The 20,520-nt window shown below is 53.9% G+C and overlaps 7 protein-coding genes across 7 annotated transcripts; 4 read left to right on the top strand and 3 right to left on the bottom strand.

Moving 5' to 3' along the window:
* Positions 1-13: 13 nt before the first annotated feature.
* On the top strand, positions 14-748 carry ALTATR162_LOCUS7882 (uncharacterized protein; the record flags this gene model as incomplete). The annotated part of the gene is made up of 1 exon (XM_043315510.1): positions 14-748. One exon carries the CDS (start codon positions 14-16, stop codon positions 746-748), a length of 735 nt encoding a protein of 244 aa, XP_043171445.1.
* Positions 749-873: 125 nt separating this feature from the next.
* ALTATR162_LOCUS7883 (uncharacterized protein) lies at positions 874-4,520 on the bottom strand (the record flags this gene model as incomplete). The annotated part of the gene is made up of 3 exons (XM_043315511.1): positions 874-2,127; positions 2,230-3,263; positions 3,296-4,520. 3 exons carry the CDS (start codon positions 4,518-4,520, stop codon positions 874-876), a joined length of 3,513 nt encoding a protein of 1,170 aa, XP_043171446.1.
* Positions 4,521-5,487: 967 nt separating this feature from the next.
* ALTATR162_LOCUS7884 (uncharacterized protein) lies at positions 5,488-7,227 on the bottom strand (the record flags this gene model as incomplete). The annotated part of the gene is made up of 4 exons (XM_043315512.1): positions 5,488-5,547; positions 5,598-6,972; positions 7,024-7,172; positions 7,225-7,227. The coding sequence occupies 4 exons, from the start codon at positions 7,225-7,227 to the stop codon at positions 5,488-5,490; spliced, it is 1,587 nt and encodes a 528-aa protein (XP_043171447.1).
* Positions 7,228-7,524: 297 nt separating this feature from the next.
* Positions 7,525-9,207, top strand: ALTATR162_LOCUS7885 (uncharacterized protein; the record flags this gene model as incomplete). Its single annotated transcript, XM_043315513.1, has 1 exon — positions 7,525-9,207. One exon carries the CDS (start codon positions 7,525-7,527, stop codon positions 9,205-9,207), a length of 1,683 nt encoding a protein of 560 aa, XP_043171448.1.
* A 404-nt stretch (positions 9,208-9,611) lies between these two features.
* On the bottom strand, positions 9,612-12,332 carry ALTATR162_LOCUS7886 (uncharacterized protein; the record flags this gene model as incomplete). Its single annotated transcript, XM_043315514.1, has 1 exon — positions 9,612-12,332. The coding sequence occupies one exon, from the start codon at positions 12,330-12,332 to the stop codon at positions 9,612-9,614; it is 2,721 nt and encodes a 906-aa protein (XP_043171449.1).
* A 272-nt stretch (positions 12,333-12,604) lies between these two features.
* On the top strand, positions 12,605-14,615 carry ALTATR162_LOCUS7887 (uncharacterized protein; the record flags this gene model as incomplete). Its single annotated transcript, XM_043315515.1, has 5 exons — positions 12,605-12,640; positions 12,693-12,809; positions 12,872-13,051; positions 13,126-13,364; positions 13,409-14,615. The coding sequence occupies 5 exons, from the start codon at positions 12,605-12,607 to the stop codon at positions 14,613-14,615; spliced, it is 1,779 nt and encodes a 592-aa protein (XP_043171450.1).
* Positions 14,616-16,309: 1,694 nt separating this feature from the next.
* On the top strand, positions 16,310-19,181 carry ALTATR162_LOCUS7888 (uncharacterized protein; the record flags this gene model as incomplete). The annotated part of the gene is made up of 3 exons (XM_043315516.1): positions 16,310-16,846; positions 16,885-17,122; positions 17,182-19,181. The coding sequence occupies 3 exons, from the start codon at positions 16,310-16,312 to the stop codon at positions 19,179-19,181; spliced, it is 2,775 nt and encodes a 924-aa protein (XP_043171451.1).
* Positions 19,182-20,520: the final 1,339 nt, after the last annotated feature.

The following is a 20,520-nucleotide window of genomic DNA, read 5'->3' on the forward strand; positions in this document are numbered from 1 at the left end:
CTTTTGAACCACAATGTCATCCCTGCGATTCACCCGCCCATCGATACACCGCTGCACACGCCTCCTCCAGCGCCCATCCCAGCGACGAACCTTCCTCCCCAACCCCTTCGAAGCCTTAAACTCCGCTCTCCCATCGTCGTCCTCGCCACCACAAGTCCTAACCGCCGTGCGAACTCTCCCCTACCCCTCGGCCCCCGTCTACTCTATAATAGCCGATGTACCCAACTACCAAAACTTCCTGCCGTACTGCCAACGCAGCAACATAACGAAGTGGTCGGCACCGGATAAAGTCTATGGTCGGCAGTGGCCATCGGAAGGCATCTTGACGAGCGGTTTTGGCGGCATAACAGAGAGTTTTGTGAGCAGGGTGTATTGTATACCTGGGCGTTATGTGGAGAGTGTAGGCGGAAACACGGAAACGAGCTTGAAGAATGATGATATTGCGCATCATCTAGACGGGGAGAAACAGGGGACAGAAAGGAAGGAAGGAGAGAATGGCTTGCTTACGCATCTACGGAGCAAGTGGACTGTCGAGGCTATACAGAACGACCAGACACAGGTTAGTTTGGCGGTAGAGTTTGCGTTTGCGAACCCAATGTACGCAGCCTTGAGTGGGGGTGTGGCGCCCAAGGTGGCAGAGTTCATGATCAAGGCTTTTGAAAGGAGGGTGCAAGACCTGCTGAAGAGCAACCCGGACATGGTCAAGGCGAGTTTAGCGGAATTGGATGGTAGTGGATTGAAGAGGTAGCACATGCGTCTTCGCAATAGCAACATAGTTCATGATATACATCGCCGAGCTATTGCGAATGCAAATAAGCAGACAAGTCATGTTTGATCTTGGTGTGTGCCACTAGCAATACCCCCGTTCATCCACTACTTCATGCTCTCAAAATACTTCTTGAACCGCGGCTCACGCTCCAGATCACACCGCAACACCGCATCGTAACAGCTCATAAGCAGCTGCGGAAACTTGACCGTCCAATATCTCAGATAGCCACTCGGCAATGGGCCCACCTTGGCCTTGATTGCATCCTCCATATCCTCGTAGTGGTTCTTCTTGTTCCTGAGCGCCCTCAACAAATCTAACATCTTATCGCCCGTGTACTTGCGTTGTTTGCCGAGCGAGTTGATGAAGCCCTGGTCAAGTTTGGCGAGAAAGTTGCGTCTATGATCCAGTACGTCTTCCGAGTATTCTTCCAGCACTGCAAGGTGATCCGATGGTGGGTCTCTAGGTTCACGTTCCCAATGATCCGAGCAGTCGCACAAGAAATCAAGGCGTTTCTGGTCATCCCAGAAAAAAGGATGGTTCATGACTTGCAAGGCGTTGGGGCGGTCTTCGGGCCTGGGTCGCAGCATCCAATGGATAAGACGATGGGGTTCCACCGAATCAGCACCGAGAAGTAGGCGATCGAGGTTGGACTTCTCCTTCTTGATGTTGTATTCACGAATCTGCATCCAGCCTTCTTCGTCATCAAAGGGATGACAACCGCCGGTGAGGACATAGTAAAAGACGCAGCCGAGAGAGAAGATGTCGACGGCTCGCTTGACGCCTTGCGCGACTGGATCTGTCGAGCTGGATGAATCGCGAGAAAAGCCCTGAGAGCTGCCGTTGGCCAACTCCTTCGGTTGCGAGATAAGCTCAGGCGCTTTCCAACCAACGGTGCCTGCGTTACCAGTCGTTCCGACAAGGGTACTAACGTTATCGGGCAGCGTCTTACAGAGACCGAAATCAGATATCACCAGCCGTACATCATCCTTGGAAGTGATCAAGGGTTGTGCGATCAGTATGTTTTGGGGTTTGATGTCGCGGTGGATGATGCGAAGATGATGAAGATGGTTCAGTCCGGCGGCAAGTTGGTACAAACAAGATGCAGCTTTCCCGCTGATCTTGTTCACCAGCTGCTGGTGGCTTTCGGATAGCTCCTCTCCTGGACGACCGTCTTTGTAGAGGTCAAACAAACTGGCTTGGCAGAGTTCGACGGCGATGTAGAGAAAGTTTTCATCTCTCTCGTCGTCGAAGTATCGGATGACGTTTGGGTGGGGGTCGCTGTTCTGTAGAAGCTTCACCTCTTGCTCCGCGAGTCCGAAGTATTGCGGTAGCATGCGCTTGACAGCCACCTTGACTTCCTGTATGAAGATTAGTATAAGACTCTTATCGAGAATGAGCGAAACATGTCATTCTTGAACGACCGACATGATCGGTCGTACAGGCTGATGTATTCAACGTACCTTCCATTTACCCTCAAAGACAAACGTTCCTCCACTTCCGTTTCCAAGAAGACGATCTTGATCTATCGTCAACTTGCCAATTCGCTTGATCTCGGATATGTTCTGTACGTCGCCACCGCTCACAGTAAGCTCATCGGGTTGCAAGCGAGGCCCAACCTCAAGTTGCTTAGCTGCATCTACAATACGGTTGACCTCGTCTTCCTCTTTTTGCTGGTTCTTGCTGAGTTTGCGCCCGCCACGTCTACCCCGGTGTGCTTTCTTCTTCTTGGGAGTCGAGGGCGCGGCGGATGAATCTTGCGAGACGTCTTCGATACTGCTAGTCATCGGCTGAGCCTCCGTGTTGAGTGTAGAGCCAGGTAGGGCAGTTTCGTCTTCAACAGAAGAGCTACGTTCAACGGTTGTAGTTCTCGAGAGAGGCGCAAGTTCATCGTCATCGTCATCAGGGACGTCGAAAGTCACTTTCTTCTCCTTGACTTCCTCTGCAACAGGTGTGACGATATCAGCCTTTGCTACAGTTTCTGCAACTGTCTTCTGAGAAACAACGTCCTCGTCGGCCGGTAGGGGCAGAGTCTCCTCTTCTACAGGCTTGACCTCCGGCTCGGTAGAGGCTGACACTAGAGTGTGTGGCACCTTAGCCTTGCCTGAACGCAAAAGTCTCTTCAGATAGCTCAAGCAGGATTCGCGTACTGTTGGTTTCATAGTAGCTCCCAAGGCGCCAGCAACGGCAAGAACAAAGACAAAAAGTGTGATGATTGCTTTAACCGTCTGTGTCTGAGGTGGTGCGTCGATGGTTGGCGGTTGGTGTTGCTCATGAGGCGATGTCTCAGGCGGATTAGACACGACCTGGTCGTTCAAGGTTGGATAATACGTCGTGGCGGCGATGCCCGGCAACTGTGCCTGCTGACTAGGGATCCTATAGTCCAGCCTGTGAACACCGATGAGACTGCTCCTATCCGGCAATACGTAGGCCGAGTCCCACTCGTATGATACTTGGTTCTGCTTGTAACAAGTTGCATCTGGTGCACCGTCGGTCACTGCCGGGTAATTGACTTCTGATAGAGCGTACCAAGCCCCGATTCGGTCGTGTTGAGCAGGACGTGGTTGGCTTTGTCTTCCGAGAAGATGGGGCCGGCTGGTTGTGGGAGTAAAACGAGCGGTGGCTCATTTGATTGGTCGTTCAGAGGTCGAGCGACGTCGAAGACACGTGCTACTGGGTAGGGCAGGCGTTGTCTGTAGAGAGGACGCTGGTGCGATCTCGGTCGCTTGTAGTCGAAGGCGATGACTTCGCCGTTGTACATGGTATAGATGTACTGCTTATCAAGAGTCTGGTCATACTGGGACTGCAGATCCTTGTCTCGGCTGTTTGGGTTCCACTCTGCATACTTCAGCGTGCAGATGTGCTCGTTCGTCTTCTTGTTATGGATGGTGATGGTGTACTGGGTCTGTCCGATGTCGATGATACCACGACAATCGCGTTCCCGGGTGCTGAAGAAGTTCTTCGAGTCGGGGGCGCAACTGTCGTCGTAGGGGAAGTTGCCGCCCGGAGTGAAGCTCTGCTTGACAATGCCCGAGGCAGCATCGACGAGAAGCATGAATGTCTTCTTTTCCACATTGTAGACAACCGGGAGTTCCGGGTCGTCGCTGGAGTAGGGGGCACTTTCCGCTAACTGCTTGACCGTGACACCCAGGTGCTGGAGTTGCGGGTGTGGGCCTGGGGTGAGGAGATAGAGAGCTCCGTCCTCCCTAGGCTCGACAATCCATACAAAGGGCTGATGCTGGGGGCCGATCTTGTCCTCGGAGACGTTGTAGATGGTCTCCAACATGGGCCGTCCGCTCAGCTCCCAGATCTCTTCTCCGTTATATCGGTCGCGTGCGTGTATGTGGCCATCGACGGTCGCCAAAAGAACAAAGTCCTCAACTTCCCAATCCTGCAGAGAACGCGCACTGGGGATGAGGCCTCCCGAGGCAGCGTATCTGGCAGGATGGGCTCTGACAGCACTAATGGCTGGAGCAGAAGGAACTTTGGTAGCTACGGCGCGCACATTCTGGTCGTTCAAGGGCGTGTAGAGATGACGTCTGTGGGCGTCCCCTACAGTGTCTTTGAGGCTGGGCTGTCCGTGGTGGGGTGGGATCATGTGTGCAGGCTCCACGTGCACCTCGGCGTGGGGAGACGTGTTGCGGACATGGTGGTCGAGTGGGTGCTGCTGCTGAGCTGCCACAAGGGTAATAATGAGAAAGGCGAGCGTGGTGAGCGTCGAGCCGGCACCGGGCGGCCGACGCGGACGCGGCATGGCGGGTCGTACGTCGATGGAGTGGGAAGCCTAGCGAAGGCGGCGAGGGCGAGGGTGATGGAGCATCAGTGGGAGGTGATGAGGATGGAGCAGGAGAGGAAGAATGCCCGTGGCAGTGATTTTGGCCTCGATATTAACCTGCGGGGGCTGCCGCAGCTGAGCGTGCGCCGTAAACTGGGGGTCTCGCCGGGGCCTCGTCAGCCAGCCCGTCGACTAAACTGCTTCCCGACACGCTCGCCTGTTTCCCTGGTTTTAGCACCAACCTTTGCCCCGTTGTGTCGCTACCCACGCAGGTACCGGCAAGACGGCCAAATGATGGATTTCATGGCTGTGCTTGCCATCGTTGTGGTTGAGCTTGATATCGCCTGTCTCTGACTCTACCCACCACGATACAGTCAGAAAGGGAGCATCCGACACTAGCCACGCCGCCCCAGCAACGCATGGTATCGAAACATGCACCTATCTGGCGTGAGCTATCCTGACGCTGACACGCCATCTCAATGTTACCAAGTCCGACTGCTGTCCTGCAGCAAGTACCACAATCTAGGTGCAAGATTCCTATTCGGGTGCTGAGGCGTTACCTTGGACCTATTCGCTGCGATGGCGAGACACCAACATGAAACAGATGATGTGAGCACTTCAGTAGCGACCTGATCTACTCAGCGGCAGGTTGCTGGCGATGGACAAAATACAACATGGCTTTCCGGACTATGCTTGATCATAGCCTCGAGCCCGTCGTGGCGCACAACTTCACTCGAGTCCGACATTTGCAGGCGTAACATGCGGAACAGGCGAGACCCGTGCACGCGCATCACGTGGTTCGCCCGCGCTCACTGCCAAACATGTGACACGACGAAAAGAGAACGTTAGTCTGCATCGTGCTCGTCTTACTACATTGATGTCTTCCGTAGTATACACTCTATCTAGTGTCGAATCCTTTGCGACATCATGCTTGCTCGCCCCACCCTTACATGCGCTCACGTCTCCGCGGTGCGCTTCGGATGATGTTGTCTACTCGCAACAGCAACTGGGTTATGTTAGTCCGATGCTCGAATCAAGTGAATTGGGTAAACTTACCTCCGCAGCCTCTGACGCTGACGACACCACCGCGCGCTTCAGCTTGTAGCTCTCAATGACGCCTAGCTCCCTCATGTCCGCAATGCCACCTCCAGGGGACAACAGATCCAGGCCTGAGCTGGTCAAGCCCGAGTAGACTGCTTTCCGGAGACGTGTGACCAGGTCGCTTGAGTCGAAACCAGCGTTATCGGCCAGGATGGTGGGTAGTTGTTGGAGCGCCTTGGAGAAGGACTCGACAGCAATGGCCTTCTTGCCAGCCACGTTTTGTGCCGCCTCGGCTACGGCCTTCGCCATGTTCATCTCGGCGCAACCGCCACCTAGCGTTGTCCTTGGCTCCTTGATAGTTTGTGATAGAACGGCAAGTGCGTCGTGTAGCGATCGCTCAGCCTCGTCAAGAAGCTGCTCAGTTGCACCACGGAGGACGATGGTGCATGCCCGTCCAGCATTGATGCCCGAGAATCTGATCAACACATCCTCTCCGATAATGACTTCTTCGACTAGATCGCAGTGGCCGAGCTTGACGTTCTCCGGGTGGTCGAACGTCGATGTGATCTCTCCGCCAGTGACCAAGGCCAGGCGCTCGATGCCGTCAAAGTCGGCGTGCTCGATGGAGCAGATGCCCGCATCCGCGAAGAGTTGCTCTGGCCAGTTATAGATGAGCTGTCGGTTGACGAAACAGTTGATGCCGTGTGCCTTGATGCGCTCGACCTTGGCCTTCATCTTCTCGCGCTCAGCCTTCTCTAGCTCAGCGAGTTTGCCCGTCGAATCAACCTTGACCCGTGCGCCGAAGATCTTGATCTTGTCCGTGTCCATGGCTGTGTTCGCAACGAGAATTTTGGCGTTTTCTATCCGCTTCGGCTGGTTCACACCGAACTTCTTGTCTAGGATGAAGCCCTCGTCCAGGTATGAGTCCTTCAGCTTTCCACCAGCCTTCTTGATGATCTGGATGTGCGTGAGGTCGGTCGATCCACCAAGCTTGAGGACGGCGTCGACGGCGAGTTTGGCAAACTGCTGTCGGTCCTGCGAGAGCACCTTTGAGCTCAGGGTTGTTCGGGCGATGGCCTCGAGATCCTTCCTGAAAGCCTGCTCGTCGCTGCTGTGGTCCACGGCGATCTTCTCCAGCGCCTTGAGAGCCGCAGAACTCGCTATCCTGTAGCCTTCGATGATGGTCTGAGGGTGGATCTTCTGGTCGACCAGCTTCTCGGCCTCTCGCAGCAGTTCGGCGGCAAGGACAGTGACTGATGTGGTTCCGTCGCCGACTTCGTCATCTTGGACTTTTGAGATGTTGACCAGGACCTTGGCAGCGGCGTTGTCGAGGGCAATCGCTTTGAGGATGGTAGCGCCGTCGTTTGTGACCATGATCTCGCCGGTCGAACTTGGGACATGTGAGCTCAAGTATACACGTAGTGGGGCAAAGTGCACCTACGCAGACTGTAATATCTTGTCCATGCCCTTGGGGCCCAGTGTGCTCTTGACCAAATCTCCGACGGCGATGGCTCCTACGAAGGCTGAGAGACGCGCATTCTCGCCCTTCTCCTCTGTGACATCCTCCGCAAAGATCTGGGTGGGGTTTGACTGCGTAGAAGTTAGTACTTTTGCTATTCTCGCAGTGAGGCGTGCGATATACCATCTTGAAATCACTTGTAAACAGGCAAAGAGGGGTATCTCGGAAGGTGTGGGGTTGTTGGCTTGTGGTGCCTGAACGCGACTTTTTTCTCGGCCTGCCCGCGTTGAAGCTGTGTTTGCGGTGTTTGCGCGAAGCTTCCCCGGCCAATGGTTCCACCGGAGCCCGTGACCTTTTGGATGCCTACAACTTTTGTTGCTTCACAACCGCAATTCCCTGGAAATCTGCTATAAACCTGGACACGTAGCTCCTCCCTGCTGCCGCTCAACTCTCGAATCGTCACAACACTTTTCCCCGCGCACAATGTCGAAGCGACCGGCGCTGGAACCGCTCGAGGAAGTCTACGACGCGCCTTCTCCAGCACCAAAGCGCGCCAGGGTCGAAGACGAAGAGATGGAAAGCCCTCAGGCCAATGGCGCGACTAGCAATAGTCATCTCATGTCTCCGCGCGAGCAAGACCGGGACAAAGTAGACATCGCAGGCGCATACGAGGAGGAGCATGCGGAGCTTGTGGAAGCCGGCGCATTAGACGACGACGACGACGACGACGACGACGATGACGAGCCCGCAATCGCTGCGCCGAAACGTCAGACGGCTCCAGAAGCTGGATACACAGACCTATATCTTGACACGATAAATCGCAAAGTCCTCGATTTCGACTTTGAGAAACTATGTTCCGTCACCCTCTCCAACATCAACGTCTACGCCTGTCTCGTATGCGGGAAATGCTACCAAGGTCGCGGTCCAAAATCACAAGCATACTTCCATGCGCTGGAAGAGGGTCACCACGTATACGTCAACATGGAGACAAAGAAGGTCTATGTTCTCCCCGAAGGCTATGAGGTGACGTCCAAGTCGTTGGATGATATCAAGTTCGTTGTGGATCCACGCATGAGCAAAGAGGAGGTCGCAAAGCTGGACAAAGAGCCCAAAGTGTCGTGGGACCTCTCTAACCGAGAGTATATTCCAGGTTTCGTCGGCATGAACAACATCAAAGCGAACGACTACTTCAACGTTGTGATACAAGCCCTCTCTCATGTTGCCCCCTTGCGGAACTATTTCATGCTGGAAGATCTGTCAACTCGACCACAGCTCGCACAGCGCTTTAGCACACTTGTCCGCAAGATTTGGAACCCACGGGCCTTCAAAACTCACGTCTCGCCCCATGAACTCCTCCAAGAGATTGCTCTTCGATCGTCGAAACGTTTTACTCTCTCCGACCAGTCAGATCCCGTCGACTTCCTCTCATGGTTCCTCAACAACCTCCACCTAGCAGTCGGCGGCTCGCGAACAAAACCCAACAGCAGCATAATCCAGAAAGTATTCCAGGGCACACTGAAAATTGAGCAACAAGAAATCACCGCTCGTGCAGATGCAGGCGACCGCCTCCGTTTCGAAGACGCAGCTGTCCAAACCGAGATATCCCGTTTCCTCGTGCTAACCCTTGACCTACCCGCAGCCCCTCTATTTCAAGACGCACTGGAAAAGAACATCATCCCACAAGTCCCTCTCGTCAACATCCTCTCAAAATACAACGGTGTGACTCCACAAGAGAAGTCGAAGAATCGCGTTCGCTACCGCCTCCTACACCCCTTGCCCCCTTACCTCCTCTTCAACATCAAGCGCTTCTCTAAGAACAAATTCGTCTCGGAACGCAACCCGACCATCGTCACCTTCCCTGTTCACTCCCTCGACATGTCACCCTATGTCGAGCCAAACCCGAAAGAATACCCACCTGGCGAGCCTATCTGGTATGATCTCGTGGCCAACATCACCCACGAGGCGGTCAAGAAGAAGGATGATAGTGTCGAGGGTGAACAGGAGAGCAAGGTTTGGAGAGTGCAGGTTAAAGACCGAGCGAGGGAGGAGTGGTATGGTATTCAAGATCTGTACGTCGAGAAGGAGAGAGGCGAGACGCTGTTTACCAAGGAAGCATATCTGATGGTCTGGGAGAGGAGAAGGGGGCAGAAACCAAAGGGGAGGTAGATAGAGGAACAAGGGGGTCTTGTATGAGTAGTTCAAGGAGTATGTTTGGGAAGATACCTTTTCTGGAATCGATTCGATGAGTTTCCTGCACATGTCCAGCATCGTATCGCCTTCTTGATGTTCTCTCTCATACTTTTCCTGCAATGACTAGTGAAGTGCTCTCAATTCCGTTCGGATCTTCTACCCGTGAACCAAGATTGAAGACATGGTATCCATTCTTCGACTTTACGAACTTGATCAACAAGCATCTCCGAATATTCAAGACAGGATTGTACCCCTAACCTTGCAGCATAACAGAAGAAGAAACTTGATATTGTCAAATGTGGTATTTACATCGAGTATACTATAACACAGCTACTCGCCATGGCATCAGTACTACAATCAACCCTTTCAACGCAGCGTCTTTAATCAACCATTACGACATCCCTCTCAAGACCCAACTGCGACGTGCCGTTTGTGATAGCCTTGACCTCACCAGCAACCTCGTCCATTTCCTTGAGAGTAAAGTCTAACAAATAACTCTCATCAACCAACTCCTCTACTCGCTTATAATGCCTCTCAGAGTACACCTTGATAGCATCTAGCACATCCTTCAGACTACCCTTTGCGCCAACCTTTCCTTGCGGCCTCAGACTAGCTAGGCGAGAAGCTGGGTACGACTTGACAATAGTCCATAGAATCTTCTGAGCGATGGGCGCGGTACGGACATTGGTGTTCCAGTCACGGAGGCGGATGAGCAGTTTGTATAGCTGTTCGTCTGCCAGAGAGCCAAGGACTTCGTCTACAGTGATGAGGCCTGAGAGACTGTCTGTATCCGGATTCTCCGTTTCTACTACGGATTTGAAGAGGGAGAAGAGACGGGCCGGTTGGTCCATTTGAAGTGCAAGGACGATAGCCTCGCGGTAGTTGCCAGCGTAGGTGTAGTTTTGTAGCTTTTGATCCAGTTCAACGCGTTCTGTTTCCGCTGTCGTGGCAGCTTCCAGCGTGGTGCTTGTCGTGTCTTCCCAAAATGTGATGACGCTATCTCCACCACCAGACACCAAAGCGCCGGTTGTTGGGTGTGCGACAAGTGCCCATACACGATCAGTGTGGTTGTCAAGTGTAGACATGGCCTCCCCGGACACTGTATCCCAGATCTTGACAAGTCCATCACCAGCTGCAGAAGCTATCTGTGGACCGCGCTTATCCCGTGCGTCGACGGGTCGGTAGGGCAACCACGACAGCTTCAGGACACTGTTCGAGTGGCCTTCTAGCGTGAGCAAACAGCTGTAGTCTGCTAGGCTCCAGATTTTGACCGTCTTATCTCCGCTGCCTGTTGCGATCAAGCCCTTGTTTCCCGAGTTTGGCGCTTGCGAGTCTTTGGGTGCAAATTTGACCGACCATACACCACGTTTGTGACCTCGAAGGACACCGATAGCCTCTCCTTCTGCTGCCGAATAGATCTTGATGGTACGATCCTGCGATGCGGATGCAAAAAGGGTTCCAGAGGGATCGATGTCGATGGCGTTGATGTCTTTGTCGTGTGCTTTGCGGGTGTACTTGGCTCGCAGTTTGCCCTTCATCTCTTTCGTAGTATCCCAACGCTTGACCGTCCGATCTTGAGAGCCGGTCACGATATACGCGGGTGGATGTGACAAGGGGTCGGTAAATGCGGCTGATGATTCTTGGGGTATTGTGTGTGGCAATGCAATCGCTCCGAGCGACTCCGCATGGCCGGTGAGGACTGCAGCACAGGTATACGACTCGTTGGCTGGGTCGAGACGCCATAACCGTGCTGTGTTGTCTTTAGCACCTGTAACAAGCCAGTGACCTGACCAATCTACGTCGAGACAGATGACGATGTCTTCGTGTCCTTTCAGCAACCCCACATCCGCACCAAAGTATCTGCCTTCGGTCGCGTCTTCTGCGTCGGATTCGTTTAGCGTGATTATCCGGATGTCCTCTGAATTGGTGTTAAGTGCTAGTAGAGTCTTGTCTCGGCCGACGTAGGCGATATCGATAACCTCATCGTGTGTTCCGGAAACGCGGCGGAAGATGGGTAGCGGGTCGATGGTCTCTTCGACGACGAGTGACTGGGCTGATTTGAGGGAGTAGAAGTTGAGTACTTGGTCGGCATGCACCGAGATCAAGTAGGGTAACGAAGGATAGTAGAGGATGTTGACAATCTCGTCCGTCTCGATTCCAGGCGCTTGGTCTCGGGTGAGCTCTCTTCCGCTGGACGCTGACCAGAGTCGTAGTCGGCCGTTCTCTCCGCCAGAGTATAAGATCTTCCCGTCTGCGATGAAGCCTGCGCTCTCGATGCCCTCTAGGGCAGCAATAGTGCGTTGCGCCTTCCACTTGTGTGAGTCCCAGACAATCAACGTCTTGTCTCTGCTGCCAGACAGAAGGACCTTCTCTTGCGGCGAGTACTGTAACGAGCGAACGACGGAGACATGCGAGTCGAGGACAGCGGCGCTCTTTCTCTTGTGCAGATCCCATATCCGTATCTTGCCATCTTCGGCACCAGACGCCAGTCGGAACTGTATCTGACTCTCGCCCTGGGCGTGGTCCAACTCAGCGCCTTCTTGCCGTGACTTCCTTTTCCTCTTTTTGTTGTTCTCGGATGCATCGTCGCGCTCAGCTACCTCTACCTCGAAGAAGTGCAGCGCCGAGACAACTCCACCATGGCCGTGGAAAGTATGTGTCGTGTAGCCACCGACAATGTCCCAAATCTTGACCACACCGTCTGCGCCTCCAGTTGCCACCAGTGTTCCCGTACGGTCTGTCGCTAACGTGACTACAGGAGATGTGTGCGGCCGCAATGTCCGAACAAGTTCGAGTTGGAAAGTTTCGTCGTCGGTATCGGAAGGCTTGAGGGCGAAAAAGCGCATGGAAAGCGATCGCGAGCATACTACAAGATGCGATGCGGACGGGGTTAGGGTTAGAGCCGTGATGGCCTCGCCGTCTCCCTCGACCCTCCCTAGCTCTTGCCCATTGGTGAGGTCAGAAAGAAGGACATCTTCACCCAAGCTCGCGGCCAGAATGCGCCCGTCTTCGCTGAGGGCTAAGCTTCCTCCTGAGTAGATTGGCTGCAGGGTACGACCAACCTCGTATGTAGTCTTGACTGCAGCTCTTTGCGCCGACATGTTGGATTGCAGAGTTGGTAGCGTCGGGTCTCTGCCGGGCTGCGAGGGAAGTCGCAAAGTGCTGCAGGAAAAAAGTTTATCGATAAGGCGAGTCGCAACCACGCGCTGGCGCCAAACGTCAGCGCGTCTGTCTCCCTCGGCCGCCAACTCGACTTCTGAAGCATGCATGCGTGCATTCACTGAACCCTCACTTGGATAGCACTATTGCCAAGATGCAATCTCTTTTTACTATTGCCTGTACCTGATGAAAGCCGGACTTTGTCACCACCATCATGGGCCGACAAGCTTATCTGGACAAGATCGCATTCGTATAGACCCCGCCAGTGCAATGCTCCAGTAGATGTCTAACATGCCTGCCAGGGACGGTCGGCCTTTGAGCCCACACAATCCGCCTCGCAGTCGACAGAATACGTTCAACTTGAGTCGTCGCAAGCTGAAATCCCACGGCGTTACCACGAGGCCACGGCCAACAACTACGTGCAGCTCTACGACGAACGCGGCAACCCCATCAACCCCGCTCCCACCAATATGGCAAGAAGCTTAGAGGCGCTCAGAACGATGTGCTGGCATCCGTCGGCGTAGTCGAGAGGAGACACTCTCCTGCTGAGGGGTTTCCGGGACCCAGTGAAGAGCGCCTCGAGCTGCTCGAGGCTGAGGATACAGTTGGAAATGCCATGGCATTGGTTACCACGCTTACGGAGAATCTGTGTACGTGGTGGGTAGGCACCATCAGGGAGAGGATTCTGGTAGCTTCATGCCATTTGTCTTTCATGGGCAACACTAACCTGGGCAGACATTTCGCTATCCCCATGTCCTCACCTTTGGCCAGATCGCGGCTTCCGAGCATGCCTTCTCTGGCGCTTCGATGGTCTATGCTGGCTTCGCCCCCCGCGTGTTTGCGACCATGAACACCCAAGCGATCGTGTATAGCACCTTTGTCTATCAACCCGTGGAGCGTTTGCTGTATGCAACACGTGCAAGCGCAAAGACACGGAACTTGTTCCGACGAGCCAAGACAGTCATCAAATCTAGGTAGGCCGCACATGTACCTTTCTGGTCCTTACTAACCGGCTCAGTTTTCGCTTGGGCCTTGAGGTTCTGTTCTACCCGTTCTTCTACCACGCCGCTTTGCAACGCCTTGGGCTGGTCCCCGCTCGCCCACTGCTGCCAACCTGGACAAGTCTCATTCCCTACTCAAGCTCATCGCCTCTACTGCCATCCTCCTTGCAATACAATGCCTTCAACTCCATCACGGACTGTATTGGAGCAGTACTGGCTTCGCCCGTTATTCTTTTATGTGCTGAACACTCAATCGAACGCTGGATCTACGCTTGTGTCTATGAAGCAGTCGAGACAGCCATCATCCGTCCTGACAAGCCCGACATACCCAGTCGAGACGCCAATGGGAAAGACCGTGCTTTGACCGTTCTTGGGCTGCGACGGGAGTCACCACTTCTGATTCGCAATGCCATTCACAGGCTACTTGCAATGCTCGGCTGGGCGCTACCGAGTTCGCCGCCGAACACGCAACGGAAGCGGACTATCGAGCTTGCAACCACAATTACTCCAAATGACGGCGAGATAATGCAAGTCGGTAGTACTCAGGTTACCAACGCTACCCCACTGAATCTTCCCACCCTCCAGCCCCAAGATCAGCCTGCTACAGAGCCGCTCGATGCAGATGTAATCACAATTCCAATAGATGCGTTCCAGGATTTGATACGATCCACGACTCCACCAGGATCACCAACAGAATCAGAGCAAAACGAGAACGACCCTCGGATACGCATCACTTCAAGGGAAGGTATCGTAGAAATGGAAGTGCGTTTACCGCCTAGAATACTTTCCACTCACACGGACGTCGCAGAAGCCTCGGGTTCCTCGCGAGAGGATGCAGCCGCTGAGTCGCGGAACCGAGCACGCTCAACAGCCGGCCATGTATACCACCGCGTCACTCAACTCTCGTGTGAGCCTGCACAGATGATCAGTGCAATGGTGAGAGCTCAGCTTGTCGGTCTTGCCATGCTTCCGTTTAGGATGGTCACTTTGCGAGCGATTGCTTCACACTATCTGGCCAACCAAGGCGGGTATGCGGGGTCGTATCGCGTTGTAGGTCCACTGGGACTCCACAACGATGTAAGCTGGCAGAACATTGGTAACCAGCTCTCACGCGTAGCGCTCTGTGGTGCATTGGAATTATCTATCGATCTTGGCTTGTGGGGACTGCAATATCTGGCCATCACAAAGTTTGGGCAGAGTGTCTTCGGATGGGGTACACTATAAGCGAACCACTCGCTTCGTAACATGCTCTTGCATTGCACTTACCACCCAGGTGGGACACGTTCGCTCGTCGCTGATGTCTATGTGTTCGGCAACACCCGATGCAGTGGCCTTAGAGTGGCGCCTTTGCACGTTTCACGAGCAACTAGACTCGAGTGCCGGCATGGATAATGCTCCGAAGAAGAAGAAGCAGTGAGCAGTGCACAGCGGCCTCCCCGCGATTCCAGTGGGTTGGCTTTTGGTTGGTCACGGCGATCGGGCATACTTGGTCACGAGCCCACTCGATACAGTAGACGTTGGAGCGGATCGATGATGTGTGTTGTTGGGGCATACGCATAGAGGAAGATTGCCGGCAGACGTTTGCAAGACATAGTGGCTCGGAAGGCAAAGGCGGCAGCACGTGCAATGTGGCGCTCTTCCCGCCAGCGCCAACGCGTTCGTCTCACGAGGCTGGCGCGATGCAATGCAACTACCGAGACTGATTGGGGGAGCGAGATGCGACATCGAGGTTTGGTCAACAAAAGCTTTGTGACACGGAGATTGCGAATAGTTCTGTGGTAGAGCAATGGCATGCCGCAGGGGCAGAGAAGCGAAGGATGGTCGGCATGATTGCCTGTGCAGGGGCGGATCAGCAAGGGATCGTCTCTGGGGCTTTACAAATACCGTCGACGCAAGCCGTCACTACGGAAACGTCGCTACCAGATAAGCCGTGAGATTCAGACAGAGTAGTAGTGTGCGTAATGCCCGCTGGTGCAAAGCCAAATGGCGCGCAAAGGACAAGGCAAAGGTCGTCAAAGGACTTCTGCCATAGGATGATGGCATATAGCCGGAATGCTACGCGAACAGGGCAGGGCAAGGGTCTGCAGATAGCAGCTGTGGGTGCGGATATGTACGCTTGGACTGAGGCTGGCGTGGGGCTAACGTCTTTGGTGCGTAGAGGCAACATGGGGGGAAGAAGGTCAACCCACCACGAGTTGAGTATTGTACCCCTTTTCCATCCTTTCCCAGGGTCGAAAGAGGGTCCTGCCTGTGATTTCTTCGCCGTCTCCACACGGCACGACTGTGAAGTGTAAGAAGACGCCTCCCACCCGTTCTTTGCTTTGCACGGAGTTTTCGTCGGTCGTTCCTTTCTCGGGCCCCTGCGCATGCACCGAGTCCCAGGGGATACCCACGCTTGGGCTTTTCGGCGGCCACCACAACCTACCATCCATCCCATCGCCGCTCCTTTTTCCCCACCACGCCAACACACTGTTTGCCGACTTCACGCTGAGAGATTAGACCCTGAGTGCTCTCGCATCGCATCTTCACTCTCGCTTCCGCCTCCGACCCCCTTCACGCACCCCCGACGATTGCTAGAGTGGCTCCAAGCCCTTACGTCAATCGGCAGTATCCACTGCACCTACCCGTCTCCGCTACATTACATTTCGCGCTTGCTTCCCGCCGCATCCAGGTCCCTGCCTGTCCAAGGCTGACGCATATCCAACAAAGGCTGTATCTCTCCCCCGCATACACAGCCAGCTTTTCCAGCTTCCCCAGCCTGTTCGAGTTCTGGTCACGACTACTGGAAGGCTGCGCCGGACATGTGCACTGTAGCATAGGCCACTTGGAAAAAACAAAGGCAATCGGGCCAAACACTACAGCGCCAGCACCCTTCCAGCCTGCAGTAGCATTCGTACATACGCGCCACCCCCATCACAATGTCGGTCAACTCGCTGCCTCGCCCGTCGCGACCGTCGATTGCTCCTCCAACGGGACCCTTGCCCTCGCTGCCCGTTCCAAAGCACAGAAGCTCCAATGTCGGTCCGACAACACGAAACTCGTTGCTCCCGGGTGCTGCCAATACACGCGCTGTATCTTCGTCTTCGCTGCCCTACAGACCGACTTCCAAGCACCTCACATCGCCGTCGGTGCCGTCGTTCCCACCCGAAGCTGGTTCTGCCGGATCGCTGCCCGTTGGAAAGTCGCTGCGCAAGACAGTCAGCATCGGTTCCTTTCCACAACCACCCAGACATGGGGGGAGGTCAAATCCAACTAGTCCGCTGTCGACGAGTTCGACGCCTGGCGGAGACATGGTCGATCGGAGAGTGTCATCCATATCCAAAGGTCAAACGCCTTCTCGGAATAATAGCCTCAAGAAGCCACGAAGCTCCAACATTGGAGGAGCGCGAGGCTTGCTGCCAAAATCACCTCTGTCGCCTCCAAGTTTACTCAACGGAAGCGCGGATTCTGTCACAGTAGAGACGGCCCATCTCAGTCTCCCTCACCACCGCAGAGTCGCAACTCTTCGCCCCAGGGCTCGTACGCAACCAGCGCAACCACATTCGAGGACGGAGAGGACGGACGCGCAGATGGCAAGGGACACAAGGACGGCAAAGGCAACGTCATTGTGAGCGTCCGAGTAAGGCCTGATGCTGGGGCCAAGGATAATAAACATGACCTGGAGTGGGAAGTCAACAACAAGCGCGCATTGATAGCCTACAAGGGCAAGGAGGGTGGGGACTACATATATGGTATAGTTGCACAACGGGGCGGAGGGTGATTGAGCTGGAGCTAACTTGGTCTGACTTAGACAACGTATTCGACACCCAAGACAACAACGCCCGCGTATACGATGCTGCAGCCAAACGACTTGTCCGGAGGGTCATGGAGGGCTACCACGGCACCGTCTTTGCTTACGGCATGACTGGAACCGGCAAGACGTTTTCTATGCAAGGAACTGCAACGAATCCTGGTGTCATACCACTCGCTATCACTGACATCTTCTCCTACATCCGCGAGACGCCTCAGCGAGAGTTTCTCCTGAGAGTCAGCTACATTGAAATCTACAACGAAAAGATTATCGATCTGCTGGCAGGACCTGTTGTAGGCATGAATGGCCAGACCGGGCCCGTCGAAGAGATCAAGCTGCGCGAGGACAGCAAACGGGGTGTCTATGCGTCGCCACTGAAGGAAGAAATCGTGCAGAGTCCGACGCAACTCTTGAGGGTCATTGCCCGAGGTGACAACTCAAGAAAGGTGGCGGGTACCCAGTTCAATGCGCGCAGTTCCCGCAGTCACGCTGTGGTCCAGATTGTTGTCGAAAGCAGAGAGCGCGCTCCCGGCCCGGCAATGAGCGGTGACAAACGATCAGCCATTGTCCCTGGTGGTGTTCGTGTTTCGACGCTCAGTTTGATCGATTTGGCTGGTTCTGAAAAGGCTGCCGATAACAAAGAAAGACGAACTGAGGGCTCCCACATCAACAAGAGTTTGCTTACTTTGGGTACAGTCATTGGACGGTTAGCTTCCGACAAGGACAAGTCTGAGAAGGACAAGGGCAAGGGCGATAAGCATTTGCCATACCGAGACAGCAAGCTCACCCGACTTCTTCAACCCGCTCTCTCTGGTAACTCACTGGTCAGCATTCTCTGTACAATCCAGATCGGAGCAAGTGGGAGTCCTGCTGCCGTAAACAGTCACACGGGTGAGACACTGAATACGCTCAAGTTCGCCTCCCGAGCCAAGAACAACATTGTCAGCCACGCCAAGAAAGCCGACGAGTCTATGGGTGCTGGTGGAGACGCTGGAAGTCGAGCGCTTCTGGATCGCTACCGCCTAGAGATTGAGGAACTAAAGAAGCAGCTTGCGGAAGGCAAAAATAAGGAGCCCAAGGAAGAAGAAGATGACGAGCTGAAAAGAGACAAGGAGGAAGAGAAAGCGCGCGAACTGGAAGACAGGCAACGGCACGAAGAACAGATGCTTGAGATGCAACTAGCCCGAACCGCCCTGAAGGAGCGTATCGAACATCTCAACAGGCTAATTTTGAGTTCCAAGTCTCTCGGTGTGAACAATGGCCGATCCTTCTCTTCAATGAGCTTCCAGCGCGGCTCCGTCATGAGCAATAACCACCACGACATGCGCCCAAGCTCTATACGCTCCTCCGCAAGCCATGCCACGCTCGAAGTTCCAGGTAAAAGACAAAGCACACCGCACCTTCACATGGACGGCTCCGAGGAAGACGACTCGGTTGGGGAGAATGGCGACGGCATTGCAAGTCAGACAGTGCAGATCCAAGCACTACAAGCTGATCTTGCGGATAAGAACCGTTACATCGCTACCCTTGAGAAGCGCCTGTTGCACGCCCGGCGGTCCAGTCATTCTCGTGTCTCCCTGTCGTTGTCGCACAAGCTCACAAACAGCGAGGAGGGTGGCATGATTGCAGCCCTTGCCGAAAGAGACAACGAGATAGTCAACCTGCGCGCACAACTAGAGGACAAGGAGCGTATGATTGGCGCCCTCACGTCAGCTCGCAAGAAGAATGACAACGCACACGAGATGGGTAGTGAATCACCAGGAAGCCGGCGCACGTCATATTATCAACGCAGCGGCAGTGACGGCAGTGGGATCAGCTTGCCGAAAGGTCCAACATCGCCTGCACTCAGTGTAAAGACTCCCTTTCTACCTCCTCCAGCTACCAATGGCTCAACCAAGAACATCGAAGAGATGACGCGTATGCTCGACGAGATGATCACCGGTCGCGTTGAGAAGACTGCAAGGCGAAGCAGTCTTAGGCCGGTTACCGAAGGACCATGATTTTGCCCAACGCAGAGGGTGGCGAGAGTTAGCTGTGAATCTTGCTTGAGCGAACAAACGAATCAGTTTAATCAGGATGAAACGAAGTACGGTAATGAGGATGAAGCAAGAACGTCAACAACGAGGGGCGCGCGGGGCACAGTACTTCCACTTTCCTTTCTCTCTTTCAGCAAACACATCCTCAATTACGAGGATACACACATTAGCGACAGGCGTTTATATGGAGAAATGGAGTAATGATTGGCCACCAGGAATAGGACTGGATGGAAAATTCGGCAAATAGCGTACAGGATTGTGTTACGCACATGGGTTATTGAAGGGGGCGGCTTTTCTGCTGCTTGTTTAGTCACATTGCGATGCGGCCTGGAAGGATTTTGTAACACTACCACTTTTTTGTTTCTTCACCTTTCCTGTGCCGAGGGACTTTCGATCTGATACCCCCCTTTATATAGCTTTTCTCGAATCTTTTGTTGTTTGCGAATACGATATGGGAGCTATGAAGAATAGCTTCTATACTTGTCTCGATGACATGTGTTCTGCAATCGGGTTCCAACATGCCGTCCTAACATGTGCATCTTCGATCAAAGCAAAACAATTAGCTATCGCCTATGGTTCATGAGACGAACGCGCAATACGATAAGTGCCGTCTCGCTATTCGTGAGCTTGTCTTTGTAAGATTCAAAGCGCTAACACGTTGGCAATTTACAGATATGTACTCCGAGGCTGTATATAGTACGAGCTATACGGCACGGCGGAGCTTACTTGCCGTGCCTCGGGATTTTAATGTCGATCGCCAGGTGCAGTCTTACTGCATGTCCTGCATGACGTTCTAAATAGTAAACTTCCCTTAATATATTTGCCTGTACATCTGACTATGTGCCCTCTAGTCCAAACTGGCAGCAAGCGAATCAGCTTACATTTGCAAAGATCCCAAGCCGCCATTGGTGTAAGCAACTAGTGGTGTCACTGTCATGTGGTTTTGGCTACTCGACTCTAGCATCGACTGCGTTTAGCGCCGGAGCAGTGCGTCAACGTTGCACTAGAAGGCACTTCTGAAACAACGACACCCTGGCCCGTGCACATACGACAAAATGAGGTCCCCTCCTGCGCCTTCCGCATCCTCGTTGCAACCTTCCTGGATCAAGCAAGTGCGATCTCACGCAATCTTACCTTCGATCCTGTCTTGGTCTCTGCAGCGCTTCTTGAATCGTCGCTTACTGGCCTATTCCGTTTTGTAAGGGACTCGGGCGCTCCTTGATGGAGATCATTTCACTGCGGGATCCTGCTCGGACATCGGATTGTTTCTGGTTGTGAAACTCGTCTCGCGCCAGGAGGGGCC

Source organism: Alternaria atra, assembly GCF_907166805.1.
Source record: "Alternaria atra isolate CS162 genome assembly, contig: 28, whole genome shotgun sequence".
NCBI classification, from domain to species: Eukaryota; Fungi; Ascomycota; class Dothideomycetes; order Pleosporales; family Pleosporaceae; genus Alternaria; species Alternaria atra.